The sequence below is a fragment of the Canis lupus genome, chromosome 16, assembly GCF_048164855.1.
Source record: "Canis lupus baileyi chromosome 16, mCanLup2.hap1, whole genome shotgun sequence".
In the NCBI taxonomy this organism is placed as follows: Eukaryota; Metazoa; Chordata; class Mammalia; order Carnivora; family Canidae; genus Canis; species Canis lupus.
The window spans coordinates 38,393,758-38,411,039 of record NC_132853.1 but is presented as its reverse complement, the minus strand read 5'-3'; the positions used below and the strand labels follow the sequence as shown (position 1 = coordinate 38,411,039).

The 17,282-nt window shown below is 49.0% G+C and overlaps 1 protein-coding gene across 3 annotated transcripts in view; it reads left to right on the top strand.

Annotated features, from left to right (window-relative positions):
• Window positions 1-7,930, top strand: part of IKZF3 (IKAROS family zinc finger 3) — a 91,040-nt gene extending 83,110 nt beyond the window's left edge. For all 3 annotated transcript variants that reach the window (XM_072780416.1, XM_072780415.1, XM_072780417.1), the window contains one exon: window positions 1,623-7,930. In XM_072780416.1, coding sequence (XP_072636517.1) covers window positions 1,623-2,326 — 704 coding nt within the window. In that variant the 3' untranslated portion in view covers window positions 2,327-7,930. The remainder of the gene's footprint in view (window positions 1-1,622) is intronic.
• The last annotated feature ends 9,352 nt before the right edge of the window (window positions 7,931-17,282 follow it).

Below are 17,282 nucleotides of genomic sequence, written 5' to 3'. Positions count from 1 at the left end.
ATACAATTTGTACCAAACTGCCTTACTCTTGTCTTATAATTCTTTTTACAGAAGACGTATCACTCCCCTGCTTAAGTGCCTCAAATATGGCATTTAGAATAAAATCAGGGATGCCTAGATGGCTCAGTTGATTGAGCATCTGACTGTTGATTTCAGCTCAGGTCATGATCTCAGGGCCATGGGATTGAGCCCCCACATGGGGCTTTGCACTCAGCACAGAATCTCTTTGAGATTCTCACTCTCCCTCTCTTTCTGCCCCTTCCCCTGCTTGTATGCTCTCTTTCTCTCAAAATAAATAAATAAAATCTTTAAAATAAAATAATAAAATCAAAGGTCCCCACAGAGCAGAGAAGCCCTTTCACAATTTCTAACATTTTTTTTTTTTCCAATTCCCACTTGTTTCTCTCCCACTAGTTTGGAGACATCTCAAGAACAGGAACTAGTTCTTCTGATCCCTTTTGTGTGTGTATGTGTTGTTTCTTTATTAGACCCTTTAGTGCATGGCAGTGACAGATTTTGGAACCGTAACATTTTGGAATGTTACGGAAGAGAGGATATGGTTCAGTAAATCTCTCCAGAATCTAGTGTCTACAGAATGAAAAAACATCAGCGATACCTTAGCCTCACTTTCAGTACTTGACACATCCTCCCTGCTTTCTCTTCCTTCTGCCAGCCACTCACCATGGAGCACATCTGCCATCACTGCAGACCCTTGCTCCTGGCTTCCCTGTGGCCAGAGAGCCTCTGTTTTCTAACACACAACACCCACACACCCAAAAGGTGGCTAAACTCTGTTTTCAGAATTTCTCAGCAGTTTGACATGAGCAGTATGAGAGGGTGACCACAAATAAATTTTTCAGTTAAACGTGAGATGGGTCCTAATGATCACATGTGTATCAATGATACAGTTTTTTCAAGCAAAAGAATAATATACTTTATGAAAAAGACAAAGACCATGATCTTTCAAGAAAGCTTTTCTAAAACTTTCTACATTTGAAGTTCTTTTACTTAAATCTCAGTCTGGAGACAATGTGTTTGGGGAGTGGTAAGTTGGAGGTTTGGGGGCTATTTTTTCTGCCTCTGTAGCTATTTAAAGAGCTGCAGAGGCCAGTTGCTGAGGTCCTCACTTCTTGCAGCACTTCCGTCCCCCAGGGTCCCTAGTATTACGAGCAGAAAATAACAAACAAAATAACAGTTTAGGAATCCATTGAGTGTTGAGAGTCCATGAGCAGTCGAAGTGCAGAAGTGGCCATGCTCCTGCACAGTGGTAGCTCCCTGGCTCCCTGTGAACCTGACCCGGTGTCCTCTTCCTTCTTTTTCTCTGTTTTCTCCAGCACTTCCCTCTGACGTGTGCAGTGGAAACAGCTCATATTGTAGCCTCAACTTAATGACATCTCTGACTCACCCTTTTGCCTGCTGGCTTAATTTATTTTGACTGTCCAAGCGTGTGCTGTCAGTTACTGTCCCTTACAACTGTCCCCAGCACCGATTGGAACCATCCTGCCTTGGCTGGGTGTTAAACAGGCATGTGTTTCCTCCCTTTTCAGGGACTCTGGAAAATCCTTTTACAAACTCTGCATTTGTGTTCTTCCTCTTGTAATTCTTTCTTTCACTTGTTCTAGGTGAGAAGCGCCATTGCTTTGATGTCAACTATAATCCCAGCTATATGTACGAGAAAGAGAGTGAGATAATACAGACCCGGATAATGGATCAAGCCATCAATAATGCCATCAGCTATCTTGGTGCGGAAGCCCTGCGCCCCTTGGTCCAGACCCCACCTGCTCCCACATCAGAGATGGTTCCAGTTATCAGCAGCATGTATCCCATAGCCCTCACCCGTGCAGAGATGCCAAATGGTAACCCCCAGGACCTGGAAAAGAAGAATATCCACTTGCCAGAGAAGAGTCTGCCTTCTGAAAGAGGCCTCTCCCCCAACAATAGTGGCCATGACTCCACGGACACTGATAGCAATCATGAAGAACGCCAGAATCACATCTACCAGCAAAATCACATGGTCCCCCCTCGGGCCCGCAATGGGATGCCACTTCTGAAGGAGATCCCCCGCTCTTATGAACTCCTCAAGCCCCCACCTATCTGTCCAAGGGACTCCATCAAAGTGATCAACAAAGAAGGGGAGGTGATGGATGTGTATCGGTGTGACCACTGTCGAGTCCTCTTCCTGGATTACGTGATGTTTACTATTCACATGGGTTGCCACGGCTTTCGTGACCCTTTTGAGTGTAACATGTGTGGATATCGAAGCCATGATCGGTATGAATTCTCATCTCACATAGCCAGAGGAGAGCACAGAGCCATGCTGAAGTGAACATCTGGTCCCAGAGATGATTTACGCCTGAGTGTTCGACATCATTTGTAAAAACCGACACCCCACCTAACGAATTATTCTCCAAACTCACTTCCAAACTCATTCCCATACTATTTTTAGTGTCCAAAGGGTCATGTTCACATGGGCAACAGGGAAACACTGTCTTCATTCAGAAATTGTTTGCAGATATATCATGCTATCATTTTTGTGAGACATTTGTTTTCTCATCAGGGACTTGAAGTTTTATAATATTTAAAAGCCAGTGAAGTATTTGGTCGTTATCTTTTGCAGCAATGGAACAAGCAGTCCTTGGAGTTTGTTGCCAGTCAAAAGAGCCCTCCAGTTGTGCTGAATGAGACATTCTTCCTGAGATATATCCTCCATATGTGGAAAAGCCTTTTGGTCATATGTCCCGGGGCCACAAAGAAGAGCTCACCAGCTAACCTCCCTGGGAAGCCACACTCTTCTGCACTTAACACAGACTGAAAGTCTAGGACATAATCTCCTCATCCCAAATTAGAGTCTAATAGTAAGGAAAAGAACAGCCATAAAATAAGTATCTGTTACCAGTAACTGAAGACTCCAGTCTCCAAACAGCAGACCCATTTCTTATCACAGAAGGGGAAAAAAAATCAAGCCATTTTATGATCCTTCTGCTTCTACCCTTTACCCTCCCATATCAATTTAAAAGCTGCTTTAGGTTAAACCAATCATCTATAGAAGAAATTCTGTGCCAGAAGAACTGATGGTTTTAAACATAGAGCATCATTGAAATTCCAGGAAGTTGTCAGCTATGGATGGTGGCATCCATTTCCTGTGATCAAGATTGGCAGAACTGGACTCTGAGGGGGAAATGGTTTAGCAGCACCCCGGAGGTGGGGGCAGCTACTTGAAAGGTTTTGGTCTCCATGGAGCATTAGTGTACAGACCCAAAGCAAACTTGCTGATTTTTTTTTCTTTTTTACAGAAAACCACCAAACAATCCAAAAAGCGTAACTTAGTCTCCCCCTCCCCACAGGGACAGACATCATGAGTGTTGTTTGGGTCAGTGCTGAGCTTTCTGATGGGGTGAAGAGGGACATACCTCTGCTGACAGGTTCTCCCTTGATCAAACTGGGTTTTTCTCCCTAAGTGGAGCTGCTATATGCCAGAAAGATTCCTGAAAGTCAGATCTTGATTCTGCAGATGTATTGGCCAGCTGTATCATTAAATTATGCAATATGCTATCAAGGAAAAGTGCAAGGATAATTGTAAAATTAGTACTGCAGTAGGGGTCCCAAAATCTTTATGCATTCCATATTGGCTGCTAATTAGCTGAAAGACTTTGGGCAAATCACTAAACTCTTAAAACTGAGTTTCTTCAACCATAAAATAAGAGTTGGGCTTAGACACTCTCTAAGGTCCCTTCCAGCTTTAAATTTATGTGATTATGCTATAACCCTAATTATCTTTTAAGCCTTTTAATGTATAGGTATTAAGCAGGAGAATATGTATATGAATACCTGTTTCACATTTCTTTGGTGTGAAAATGGTAGTGTTAAATTTTTCCTTTAACCACTGAGTTGTGAATGTGAAGAGGATGGTGGGAGGAACAAAAAACAGGAAGGTATTTTGATCTTGCCCCAAAGTGTATATACACAGAGTGGCACCTGCAGCTGCTTGCCAAAACCTTTTTCCCCCCCTTTTTAAGAACTGGTGTTAGTGAAAATAAATTCTGCTTCCAGGGACAACTTCATGGAACCTATTTACAAATTAAGAGTCAATTTTGTGCACAATTCTACCAAAGCCAAGAATAAGAATCTCCAATTCCTGGTAGATTCGCATTTTATGTATCTGCCTTGATATTTTGAAAGGGCTTAGGCATTAGACTCAAACTCAACTAATTTATGTGCTGCCAGTAATTAAAATGTTCCACCTCACACTGCACAAATGGCTTATCCTTCCATGTAACATGGTGTCTGTCTCAGGAAAAAAGATTTTGTGAAATTCCATGGTAACAGTCCCAACATGTTTGAGATTTTAGCTAAAAGACTAGATGTATTTCAGTGCATAGTCTTCAGCATGTCACTGTATTTCCGTAATCCTAGACTCCAAACTACGCCAGGTTGCTGACACCCATTGTGGCAATGGAGCTGCTCATTATACTCTTGAAATGCCACACATCCTGTTGACTCTTCAGAGGACAAAAGAAAGAGAATTTGGAAGCAAGTATTAGTTGGAGAGAAAGCTAGGGAAAGTGAACATTTCCAACAGAGCTGTGGAAAAGTCTTTCTGAAGAAACCAACTTTTGCACCTTAAGATAATGAAAGAGGCCCATCCCACTAACCTAGGGACTTTTTTTGCAGACATGACCCTCATTTTCCCTGTGACTAACAGATTATTTCCATTCTTCAGAGGTCAGTTTTCTAAGTGGGGTGACCACTCACAAATGCTACTTTCACTGTAGCATTCTGGGACTAGACCGCAGCACACCAAGTCCAGAGAAAATTTGTATGTGCAAATTCCATGTTTTTAAATCCTAAAGTCAAACCAGGTAGTATGTAGTGGTTGCCACCACACAGGTAAACATTTCCTTCTATAGGTACCCCTTATACCAATAAATGCCCTTCGCCCTTGCTGGGGGGTGGGGGGTGGGAAGGAGAGGACAGGGGGAAGGAGAATCTTAGCAAAATCCCTTAGAAAGAAGGACAGAGTCAGGATTCACATCCGGCCATGTTGGACAGTGAGGTCCTGCAGCAGCTTCAGGCAGCACATTTCCTTTCTCAGTCAGAGTCCCTCTGACATGCACCTCATAGGTCTGGGCTCTCCATCATTTCCCACCACACACCAGGAGGCCACAATTCAAGGAACAACCAACCCCAGGAGAAGTTCCTTGCAGCCAAGGTGACAGAATTGGAGTGAGGGAGAAAGGGAAGAGAACTGGCTCTCCAGATATTCCTTATCACCTCACTTGAATCATTGCACAGGTATTTCCTACTGGCAGAGAACTAAACAGAAGTGTCTTCCCCATTACCCTCCACCACCACCACCAGGGCAAAAAAGATATTGATAAACCCACTAGCTTTTAGGTTCTTTAAGTCATTCTCCCTAAAAGATACTTGCCTTGACACAGATAAGCTAACTAATCTTATGCCTTGTTACCCATTCTGAGCTGTTCCTGACTCAGCTTCTGACTTTGTCAGTGACAACATTTCTCACCTTTTAAATGCAGTGCTTAACATTTTGCTAGGTCCATACTCACAGTGGCCCAGATATAAAATGACCTCAGATTTCTTTTGCAAAGAAAAAAAGCACAAAATTTTGCTTAGTTGAAACACTGTGTTATGAACAAATCTCACACCAACATAAAGTTTTTCCAAGTAGTCTCTGTATCACTGTTCTTATTCTCCTCCTCTGCTTTTTCCTCTCTGCTAAATGTGAGATTTAGCATGTTTTAAAGGAAAAAGCGTTACTGCTGATACATATCCAAGCATAGGCAGTAAGACCGTAATGGAAATGTTTTAAATGCTTAGAGTCCTAACTTTAAAGTGTACCCCACAGAGAATAGGTTCATTTATCTCTAGTGGAGATTTGGAAACTCCAGGCCACTCAAGATTTGAATCCTCAGAAACAGGCAAGCCTTTTCACAAAAACTTGGAATTGATATTATGAGCTCAAGAAGAGAAAAAGTAGAGTGAAGAAAATTATGTCCTAGAAAATACTATCAGGCTGTGCAAAGGTGAAGAGATACACAGTGATAATCTCTTTAAAGAATTGGAAGTTATTTTTATGCTCAGAGAGTATAGATCAGAGAATCTCTCCCTATAGAAGAGTTCAGAAAAACAGAATGGATTTGGGACTTAAGTGCCTGGCAAGAAGACAATTTTGGCCAATCTACTAAAGGCTAGACCTGGGACACCCTAGGAAAAAGATTCTGTTCTCTAAAGCTGAAGGATCGAATGACTCTGTGAATGATCAGTGAACCCAGGACTGGGCACTGCTGCCTCTAAGTGTGGACTCAGAAGAGCCTAGAGGAAAAGAGTAGGCTTTAGACTTGCCTAAGCTCAGAACACAAGACTGTAGCTCCATTCACCCAACCTGTAGATAGTGTGTACCCCAACATGCTGTCAACATGATAAACAGATCTTCGCACTTTGAAAAAGTTGAATGCAAGTTTCCTCTGAATATTACAAGACTGGACTGTCATGTACATTGATATTGATTGAGTTATCATTTGAAAATGGAATGTTAATGTTTGATTTTTTAAAATGTAAGGACATAATATCTACCTCCCAAGGATGTTATGAGATTTTATGTAATTTTGTCTACGAGATGATGTTACTTGCCAGGGAGGGGAGGTGTATTTTGGATGGTTACAAATTTTCCACTATATGTATGGTATGTGGATTTAAAGACATGGAAATATTCAAAGGCCGTACTAGGATCACAGTTCAGTAATTCAGAAGGCAGTGGAGGCGTCTGATCTCTAACACACAGTCTCCATCATGCTATTTTAATGAGTAAGAGTAAAGAATATTGCTGACTGTTAGAACCAACACGAGTGAACCTCATGGTACAGACCCTTCACGGCATTGCAGCCAGGGAAGTAGAATGGCTTTGCTCCCTCCTTGTCTCATCAGCTCTCAATTATTAACTCCCCAAGTAACTTAAGAGTTTCCTCAAATGGTCCTCTCTGTCCATCTCCATATCCACCCTACTCTAAAAAGCCCGGAGTGCAGTCCCATAATATCAACCAACCCCCTTCTCCCAAGCCTGTGCCACACATCTGTGAGGCCTAGCTTCTGAAGCTACTTTGCTCCTTCCTCTCCTAAAAAGACTGAGAACAAACATTTTAACATATTAGGAAAATGGGGCAGCCTTAAAAATGATCCCATTGCCAGTGACTCATTTACACAAGGACTTTTCCAGGTTAGCAGACAAAACCCTTTTAGGTGGGCCTGCTTCTGTGGGTTCACAGAAACCAAATTACTGTGGGTTGCAAAGTATTAGCAGATCATTTGAAAAGCAGACATCCCTTCACCCAGACTGTGGTTTTGCATGCTCAGGTTCTCATCTATGAGCTTTGGTGAGGGATCATTTTGGCTACTGGAAAAACCATAGCTTATTTTTAATTTCTGGTTGCCAAAGCCACCACACGTGTGGTCTGTGGATGACCCTTGTCTGCAGAATGACAGGGGAAGAAGGGAACCTGGTTTGGGGGTTCAAAGGGGCTCAGGGTGGCCTTCTCCCCAAGAGGAAGAGAGGGAGACCTTACCGAGTGGTTTTGACACGGCCTGTGCTCATAGCATTCTCATCTGGGTTTCTCAGAAATGCCCTCCCTGCCCAACAGTGACCTTCCCTCTTAACTCCTCTTGAATTTTACCCACAGTCCAACCATTTGGAGTACCGTAAGGTATCCTACTCCTCTGTAAAGACTCTTTAAAGAAAGTCAGCTTCTGAAATGTAGCAATGCTGTAACCCTGCCAGAACCATAATGAGTGTGTCGTCACATTAAAAAAAAAAGAAAAAGAAAAAAAAAAACTGCTAATAGTTTTCAAGGTTTCTTTATCATGTTTGATTTTTACACTGAAAAATAAAAAAAAAATACTGGTGTGTTTAAAATTAGTCATTGTGCATGCCTATCCTTTGTAGTTGTCAGAAAATGGAAGAGTTTAATTCTGTCTCTAGGACTATTTTCTTAATTTAGCCCCTCTATTTCTTAAAGTCCAAGTACCAAGGTAAATGAAATTATCACTGAATAAGACATCTGTTCTGATGCCTTGCTGAGCCTGCCGTTGGCATCCTGCTGTTGCTCCCATACTCCTAGAGTCGGGTTCTGGTTCCACTGGCCCTTAGTTCACTAAGGGGACCAGAGAAAGTTGGGGACTGGATTTGGCAGGATCAACCCTGCAGTATCTCTCAATTCCAAGACACAGCTCTGCCCTTGCTCCCACCAAGGGCAAGACAGGCAAGTCCTGGCTTTTTCATGTCTGGGGTCTCAGAAACATCCAAGTTTCTTAGGAATTTGGAAAAATCAAGTGCAGTCACTAAATGCAGCCACGTTTTTCTTTTTTACTTTTTTTTTTTTTTTAAGATTTTAAGTAATCTCTACACCGCACGTGGGGCTCAAAATTAAACCTTAAGGTCAAGAGTCACATGCTCTGGAGGCACTGGGTGGCTCAGCGGTTGAGTGTCTGCCTTCAGCTCAGGGCGTGATCCCAGAGTTCCAGGATCGAGTCCCACATTGGGCTCCCTGCATGGAGGCTGCTTTTCCCTCTGCCTCTCTCTCATAAATCTTAAAAAAAAAAAAAAAAAGAGGGGTGCCTGGATGGCTCAGCGACTGAGTGCTTTAGGCTCAGGGCGTGGTCCCAGAGTACTGGGATTGAGTCCCACATCGGGCTCCCCTCGAGGAGCCTGCTTCTCCCTCTGCCTGTGTCTCTGCCTGTCTGTGTGTGTGTCTCTCATGAATAAGTAAATAAAATCTTTAAATAAACAAATTATTTTCAAAAAGCCACATGCTCTACCAATGGAGCTACTCAGGTGCCTCAGCTGCATTTAAATATAGTCTTAAGATACTTGGGGGCCCAAACCTAAAGTGTTGAGGAGAAAGTCCTAGGAGAATGGCATAGAGATTATTTAGCTTTCTCCCTGTCTTGGTATCTTCTGTTCTCTCTTAGAACATGTCAGACCAGAGTCTGGGAGGTGATCTGACCTTCTGCTCAGCCTCCTCCAGAACACCTTCCCTTTCCCCTCCTTTGTGAGAGAGGCAGGAAAAAGCCATTTCTGAAGTTTAGGATTAGCAAAGGTGGGACCTGGTTGGTGGCAACTTCCTCTGGCTCTCTACTCAGCACCAACTCCCTCCCTGCAGCATCAGATTATTTGGAGGCTCTCCAGCAGGCTTTGCAGTCTCAGCACTCAGGGCAGGGAGAGAGGAATTGTGTGGCAGCCTGCCTTTGTATTCTAACACTAACTACATTGAAAAGTGGCTTCTGGGTAGCTGATTCTCAGCCTTAGAGAGAGTGGTATGTGGCCTTCCTCAGCCCCAGTCCCTTCACAAAGTAGGAGCAACTAAGAGAGAAAGGGAGACCAGAGACCTGATCCCATTTGCCAGTGAGAGCAGTGGAGAGAGCTCTGGGGCTGGCTGGAGCTGGGCGAGGGGCTGGATGGGCTTTCAGCCTAAGGACAGTTTTCTTTTCCTAATTCTTGGGAACTAATGTGACACTTTAGAGGGTAGTGGGCCTGGCAGGGGAGGCCACCCCACACCTGCACACTCTTCCTCCCCCTCCCCCATCACTCAACACAACCAGGCCATTCACACAGGCTGTGTGCCCGAACCTCCACCTGCAGGCAACTGCCATCCAAAGGCAAGGAGGGGGACAAGGACCTGTTTCCCTTCCCTCACCTCCCATTCCCTAGCACCCAGAGTTTGTGGAAAAGTGGAGATGAGAGCTCTGGGAAGGCCAGGAACGCTGGGGGATGGTGGAAGAGCACATTGGGCCCAGGACACAAGTTCTGGCTGCAGAGCATTCCCGGTCAGACGGTTGTTTGCATAAAAGCCAAAAGCCACTGCACCTGGGGTGGGGAGGCCCTCTGGGGAGGTACTCCCTGGCTTGGGGGAGAGGGGGAAGGAAGGTGTCATGGAAAGTCCCTGAAGGACACGGGGTGTTGCATTTGCTGCGGTTTTTTTAACTCTGTCTTGACCTGTGAAGTAGGCAGCTACCTCCCTTCCCCCCCAATAACAGGCCTTCCCCCAGAATAACCTGAACATACCCAAGGAAAGAGCACTGCAGTGGAAACTATGGAGGTTAGAGGGCCTGTGGGTGATGTAAACTGCCCCCCTTCCCCAGGACTGATGGGGCAGGAAGCCCTAGAGCAGTCTTTTCCCATCACCCCCCCCACCAGGCCCCCTGGCCTAGAAGAGCTGCCTAGTCAAATAAACCACAGCCTTGGGGGCGGCTGGTGGGAACTAGGGGGGCAGATGTCACCTCCTCCCCAGGCTTGTCCTTGGGGTGAGGTCAATCCCCATCCCACCCCCACTGGAATTGGTCCCAGCACCTCTACCTCCTTGTCGCATACCCTACCCACCCTCCCTAGTCTGGGGGGAGTGGGGGGGTGGGGGTGGGGGGAGAGTGACAGAATCAATGAATCCAGCAAAGCTCTGAAGTCTCAGTAAAGGCTGGTACGGATTCCAGCTGAGTATTTGGACTCTTGGCTTCCAGTCGCAGCCCTGCCACTCTCTGGGTGACCGTGGGCACTTTCATTTCCCTCTCTGGGCCTTCATGTTTCCCTGGAACTGGATCTCTATAAAGTTCCTTCCGGCTAAGACCAAGCCAGGCCTTCCCTCTAACTCCAGACGAAGAGGAGAGAAAGAGGCTGTGCCCTCGTCCTTCTCTCCGCACCACACTCAGGCACTGACAGGAGGTGGGCGCTTGGAACGACGGTTAGAGCCGCCTGTGGTTCTCCAAAGTGGTCACTTTCTAAAGCATTGCAGGAAATTCCCATCGGGGCCCACAGGAGCATGGGGGACGCGGAGGTGACCCTGGCACCGAGGCTGTCTGAACCCCCGGCCCCGTCCTCTCTCAGGCTCTCTTCATCCTGCGTGGACTCAGACCCCAGATTCCCGGGTTGGGGGTGCCCAGAGAGCGAAGGCTGGGCGGAGGGGGAAGGGGTGCAGAGCGAGGTGGGAGCCGAGGGGGGTGTGAGGGGAGGGGCAGCTGCACTTCTGAGAAACAGCTCGGCGTCTCAGCAGCCCGCAGCCTAACCCCCTGCCTGCGGCTTCACAGCTCGCGCCTCCTGCCGCCCACGCCGCTCGGGGCCTCTCCGGGGGTCGGCAGCCCCCGCGGAGGCGGCGGCGGCTGGGGAGGAGAGGCCGCTCCGGGGACGGCGGAGTGGAACCCGTGCGGGGCGGGGGGCCGGTTGGAAAATGCAGGGAGGCGTGGGGCGCGTGACTCCCCGGGAGCAGCAAGCCATTCCTCCCTCGGGGTCCCGAGCGCCGGCCGGCGGCACGCCTGTGAGCATCACCCCCACCCCGGCCCCCACCCCAGATGCTCTCCCATCACACCCGGGTAGGATTCCAGAAGTGAAACTGCTCGGGGTCACAGCCCAGCGCCGCCGCTGCGCCCCGCCCCGCCCTTCCGGGCACCGCAGCCCTCCAGGATCTCCCAGCGCTCGGGCGCCTGGCCCGGAGGAAACTGGGGGAGGGGAAGGGAAGGGGAAGTGCCCCGCGAGGCAGCCTGCAGAGCGCGGCCTTCTCGCCTGGGGTGCCCGCCCGTCGCCGCGAGTGGGAACCTCGAGAGGCGCCGACCCTGCCGGCGGAGCCGAGCGGCGGCGCCTGCACTCCCCGCCACGGCCGCTGGGTGTCAGTGCCGCCGCGCGGCTGGGAGCGCGGGCGCCGTGGGGAGGCGGGGGCGCGGGGCTCGGGGAGCAGGAGCGCCCCGCCCGCCCGCCCGCCCGCCGCGCCCGCGAGGTGCCGCCGCCCGGCCGTGGCCTTCGCCGCCGGGGCCCCGCGGAGCTTGGCCCGGCGCTCGGACCTCGCTGCCCGCCCGGCGCCGGAGGCCCCCGCGCAGCCCACCAGCTCGAGCGAAGGCCGCGCGCCTCCTCCCCGCGGCCCGAGGCGAAGCGCGCCCCCTGGCGAGGCGGGCCGACCCTCTCCCGCGCCGACACCCCGACACCCCGACGGCCCGGCGCCCCGCAGCCCCGCAGCCCCGCAGCCCCGCAGCCCCGCAGCCGCGCGCCCGACCGCGGGCCCCCGCCCCGACTGCTGCCTTCCTCGTGGACGCGGGCCGCCGTCCCTCCTTCCCCACCCCAGCGCCTCCCCGACGTGTGTGGGACGCGGTGGCTCGGCCTGGAAGAAGGGAACCAAGAGGTGGGACTTTGGGAATCCTTCGGAAAGTCGAGGTGCTGGCCGGTGAGAATCCCCACTAATGTTACATCGTGGATCTCATCGCGGCGCGGGGTGTGCCCGTAAATGCGGAGGAATCCGTCCTTGGCGCCAGCTCTGTGGAGTCTCCCTAATTCTCCCCTAAACCACTCCGAGATAAACCCAGTCCTAGTAAAAGCAGACTGCCTCCCATGAAAACGCAGCTCCAATAAACTGCCCCCCGTCCTAGGTGCCCCCCCCCCAAAAAAAAAAAAAAACCAAACCCGCCTCTTCCTTGGAGCAGCCAAGAGGACGCTAGAGCCATCGCAGCTCACCCCACAAGGGATTGGATTTCAGAGCTCATTAACGGCCCCCCGGAGAGCACAACCCATCTCGCTCACACATTACCCCCACTTCCTACACCCCTTCTTGTATGGAGGTCATGGAAAACCCCTGGGGATCAGCTTCAGCCCCCGGGATCACCCCCTCTGTGGCTCTAGACCCCTCAGCAACAGCCAACTTCCCCAAGATCCTTATATGTCTTTTCCCTACTCTCTCCACTCCCTACCCCAGAAGGAAGCTCAGAATCCTCCGTCCCAAGAGGCCACACTGTGCACCTCCCTCCCAAGCCCCAAAGCTAAGATTGTGCCAACAGCACGGAACAGGAAAGCACTCTGCCACAGGCCCCGTGCCACTTGGGCCAACCGAGGTCTCTGGGCCCTCTCTTCTGTCTGCTAGACCAGTTCAGTCATACAGTAGTGGAAGCCTTTTTTCCAAGCGTGCCATGAAGCCGAACTCCCAGATATAAGCAGTGCTCTCCCCAACCCCAGCGCAACCTGCCCCCGACTCCTGCGGGAACCCTTGGACTGCAGGATGCCAGTAGAAAACTGCTTATATAGACAGTTTGGAAGAAAGGATCCTTCTAAATGGCCTTGATCTCTCTTGCCTGTCTTCTTTTCTTCTTCCTTCTCTCCCTCCTCAGGGTGCCTGGCGCTGGGCACAAGGAAGGAGCCAGGCAGGATCACTGACCCAATGTTGAACCCTCTGCTGGCACCAGCAGGCCCTCCACCCAGGTACTTGGAGGCTGTGTAGATTTCATTGAACAGGATTTTGGAATCAGGGAGAACGTCAGTTGTCCAGAGCTTTTGTCTATCTGGATGTCCCATCTAGGGCATCCTGAGGTGGTGGGGACGGGAGGGGGCGGCGGGGGGGCTTCCCTAGAATCATTCCCACCTGTTCTCAAAGTCCATAAAATTGGCAGCAGGATCCCTGCCCTCCACACAAGCAGGAAGGGAGGTCAACCCTGTGGCCCCATCCTCCTACAGGCCTGTGGTACTGCCAAGGACAGCTCTGTGCCCTGGCACCAGGCTCCCACCAGTCACGCTAGCCCTAGGAGCTGGTGTCTGTGATCTACTACTACATGTAGGGCTAGCCCCCTGGATATGGGCCCTGTGTCACCCTCTCAATGCCTGGGTCCTCCTCAGCATAGGGAGATTAGAGGGATTTTTTTCTTTTTTCTTTTCCAAAGTCTTCTTCTGATTTCTGAAATGTTCTTTAATAAGCACATATACTTTTGGGGCACCTGGGTTGCTCAGTCGGTTAAGTGGCTGACTCTTGATTTCCGCTCAGGTCATTATCTCCATGTCGTGAGACAGTCCTGCATCAGGCTCTGAGTTCTCAGCACTGAGTTCTCTGCCTCTCCCTCTGCCCCTCCTCCTGCTCTCTCCCTCTCTCTCTCTCAAATAAATAAAATCTTTAAAAACAAAAACAAAAAAGCCTGTATACTTTTTAAAATCAAATCCAATAACTTGATACTGAAAAGATAGTATGTTAGGTGCCAGCCTCTACCTTCTCCACAATGCCCCTGCCTCCCTCCCAGTAGCCCAAATTTCATCATAACCATAAGCCTCTACTGGCCACACACGCTGCAGCCATCCTTAGAAGTCCCCTCTGTTGTCTGGCCTCTGTGGATCATGCTTCAGCCTCTTTGGCAGTAAAACAGCAACTTTCCTATGTCTAGAGAGTGGGGGAATCTTGCCCTGGGTCCGCCCACAAGCTGATCTTGAGGGGCCCCTGTGTCCACATTCTCAGCTCCTGCCTCTCCTCCAAGAAGCCAGAGATCTCAGCTATCCAGCAAGGATGTTCATCTGCTGATGTCCATTATCCAGCTCAGGGTCAAGCCAGCTGCCACCTCAAAGGGTCCTCAAAGGCCCAGGTCCTTCATAATAGCCACCATTAAGAACAGATGGGCCAGAGAACAAAGGGCAAAGAAGGACTATGTTCTACCACCTACTAGCTGGGCCCAGACTGATCTCTGTCTCCAACTCCATATAGGACCTCAGGTGGATCAGTCTCTTTGAGCCTCAGTTTCCTGTTTGTAAAGTGAAAGTGGTATCTATCCCACATATTCTGATTAGCTGATTGACAATGCATTGTCCTTGTATATCATAATAACCTCAGGCTATGAAGAGACACTGGGTCGTTTTCTAACAGCCTAAATCCCTGGACATGCTTAAGATGTGAGTCATTCTGGCCCCTTTACTCCCACCCCATCATGGACCCCTAGCACCCACACCGTAGAAGTGGCCCTGGGCATCCCTGGCCAGTCACACTGTCAGCACCAGTCCACTCAGGCCCCAGGAGAAGTCAGTGATAGGATGCCATGGCTCTGGAAACCATGGCAAGTGGCAGGCAGCAGGTTGCTCTGGTCCCTGCTTCCTCAAGTCCTGCTAAAAAGAAACAAAATCTGCACCCCTCTCATGCCTGGCTGCAGTAATTTTTTCAGGGTAAATACCCAGACAGTTCTTAGCTGGAAGATGGATGAGGCTCTCGGCCCACCTGTGTCTGACAGGCCTGGCTCCCCAGCCCCAAGGTTGGGAGTGACAAGCCTGGCTCAAAGACTGGCTATGGTGGCTGGTCCTTCTCAAGTTCACCTCAGGACAACCCCCAAGCCAGAAACCAGGGCTGCAGAGAAGGGAGGGGCTCCTCAGGGGAAGACACCCACACCCCACACCCCTCCATCCCATCACCCCACCCACTCCACCCCACCCCCACAGGCCACTTAGGAATTCCACCTGGAAGCCAGCCAGGTAGGGGTAGCAGAACAGCCCAGACCTGTATTCAGACCTAGGTTGAAATCTTGGCTCTCCCACTAACTGTAGTTTGGGCCAGGTCTCACTGAACCATCAGTTTTCTCACCGACAAACAGGATCCCACTACCTTGTGCCCAATCCCAAAGATTTGGGGAGAGGTTCTCCATTAAAAAATTTTTTTTTACTACAGCATTTTCAAGCTTACACAAATTTAGAGAATTTAATGAATCCCTATATACCCATTACGCAGCTTCAACCATTGTCAACTCATGGGCAACCCATGACCATGCTCAGACTCTCTCCCCTAACCTTGGGGTTATTTTTTTTTTTTCCCCTTAGGGTTATTTTAAAAACAAAGCTAAGACATCATTTCACCTATAAATACTTCAGAATCAATCTCTCAAAGGTGAGGACTTAAACACACACACAAGTACCATTTATCACCCCTTGAAAAGTTAACCATAATTCCTTAATATCATTGAATATCTCATCAGTGCTCAAATTTCCCCCAATTGCTCATAAATATTTTTTACAGTTAGTAGTTTGGATTTGAATCAAATGAGTCAGCACATTACATATATCTAAATTTCTTGAGAGCTAGAGATTCCTCATCTTTTCTCGTAATTTTGTTGTCAAAGAAGCTGGGTCATCTGTTCTGTAGTTTCCTAGTCTGGATCTGGGTAATCGTATCCCCACGCATGTGTCATTTCACATGTTCCTCTGTCCCCTGTACTTCTGATAAACCAGCAGCTAGATCCAAGGGATGAGACTGAGGTTTTATTTCTTGGCAGAAATAATGCTTCATTGGAGTTCATGTGTCTGGAGAGAGGGTTTATCTCTTCATTATTTAAAGATCATATGGCAGGTCCAGGTATTGCCAATTTGATACAGTTATTATAAAGCTCTCCTGTCACCTAAGCTAAAACTGTAAAATTCTTAGATTAAAAACTTTTTTTTTTAAGATTTTATGTATTTACTCATGAGAAACAGAGAGACAGAGAGGTAGAGACACAGGCAGAGGGAGAAGCAGGCTCCATGTAGGGAGCCCAATGTGGGACTCCATCCTGGGTCTCCAGAATCATGCCCTGGGCTAAAGGCAATGCTAAACTGCTGAGCTACCCAGGCTGCCTATGATTAAAACCTCTTTAGACAAAAACAGACCAGCATGGGCAGTGGGGAGAGGCCAGACCCTGCAGGGCCCATCTGGGCTTGTATTTTGGAAGGATCACTCTGGATGTTGGAAGATGGGTTGGAGAAGGGAGCCAGACTCCTAGGGCTGAGTGTTGTAGGGTTCCGTTTTTGTTGTTGTTGTTGTTGTTGTTTTTAATATTTTTATTATTATTATTTATTTATGAGAGAGAGAGAGAGAGAGAGAGAGGCAGAGACACAGGCAGAGGGAGAAGCAGGCTCCATGCCGGGAGCTCGACGTGGGACTCGATCCTGGGACTCCAGGATTGCGCCCTGGGCCAAAGGCAGGCACGAAACTGCTGAGCCACCCAAGGATCCCCTAGGGTTCCGTTTATATGGCTTTCTGAAGGGAGGAAACTATAGAAGTAGAAAGCAGGAGGGAGTGGGGTTGACAATGGAGGTCATGGGGACCTGGGAGAGGTAGTGGGCTACGTGTCCGGGGATGGTAGATGCATAACAGCATGGTTACAGGACTCATCCCAGCAGTTGGGCCAGGACTTGCAGAAGGCCCCTGCTGTGGAACTCAGCTCCTGCTCCCAGGCCTGTTAGAGTTACCTCCATGGCTTTAGGCCCTGTCAGGAGATCTCATCTGGATGACAATCCCTTAAACATGGCATTCATTAAACAAGAAATTACTGGGCAGTCACTATGGGCCAGGCTCCCTGCTGGACACTGGAGACTCTCAGGTGACCAAGACCACCCTGCCTTCAAGAAACATCCAGGCTGGAGGATACATGGCCCTGACCTACCTGACACATTCACCAAGGCCTGGTGCCCTCATCTCCCACTCCCCTTCTCTACCCCAGCTAGCCAGCTCTTGCCAGACAGAACCCATGGG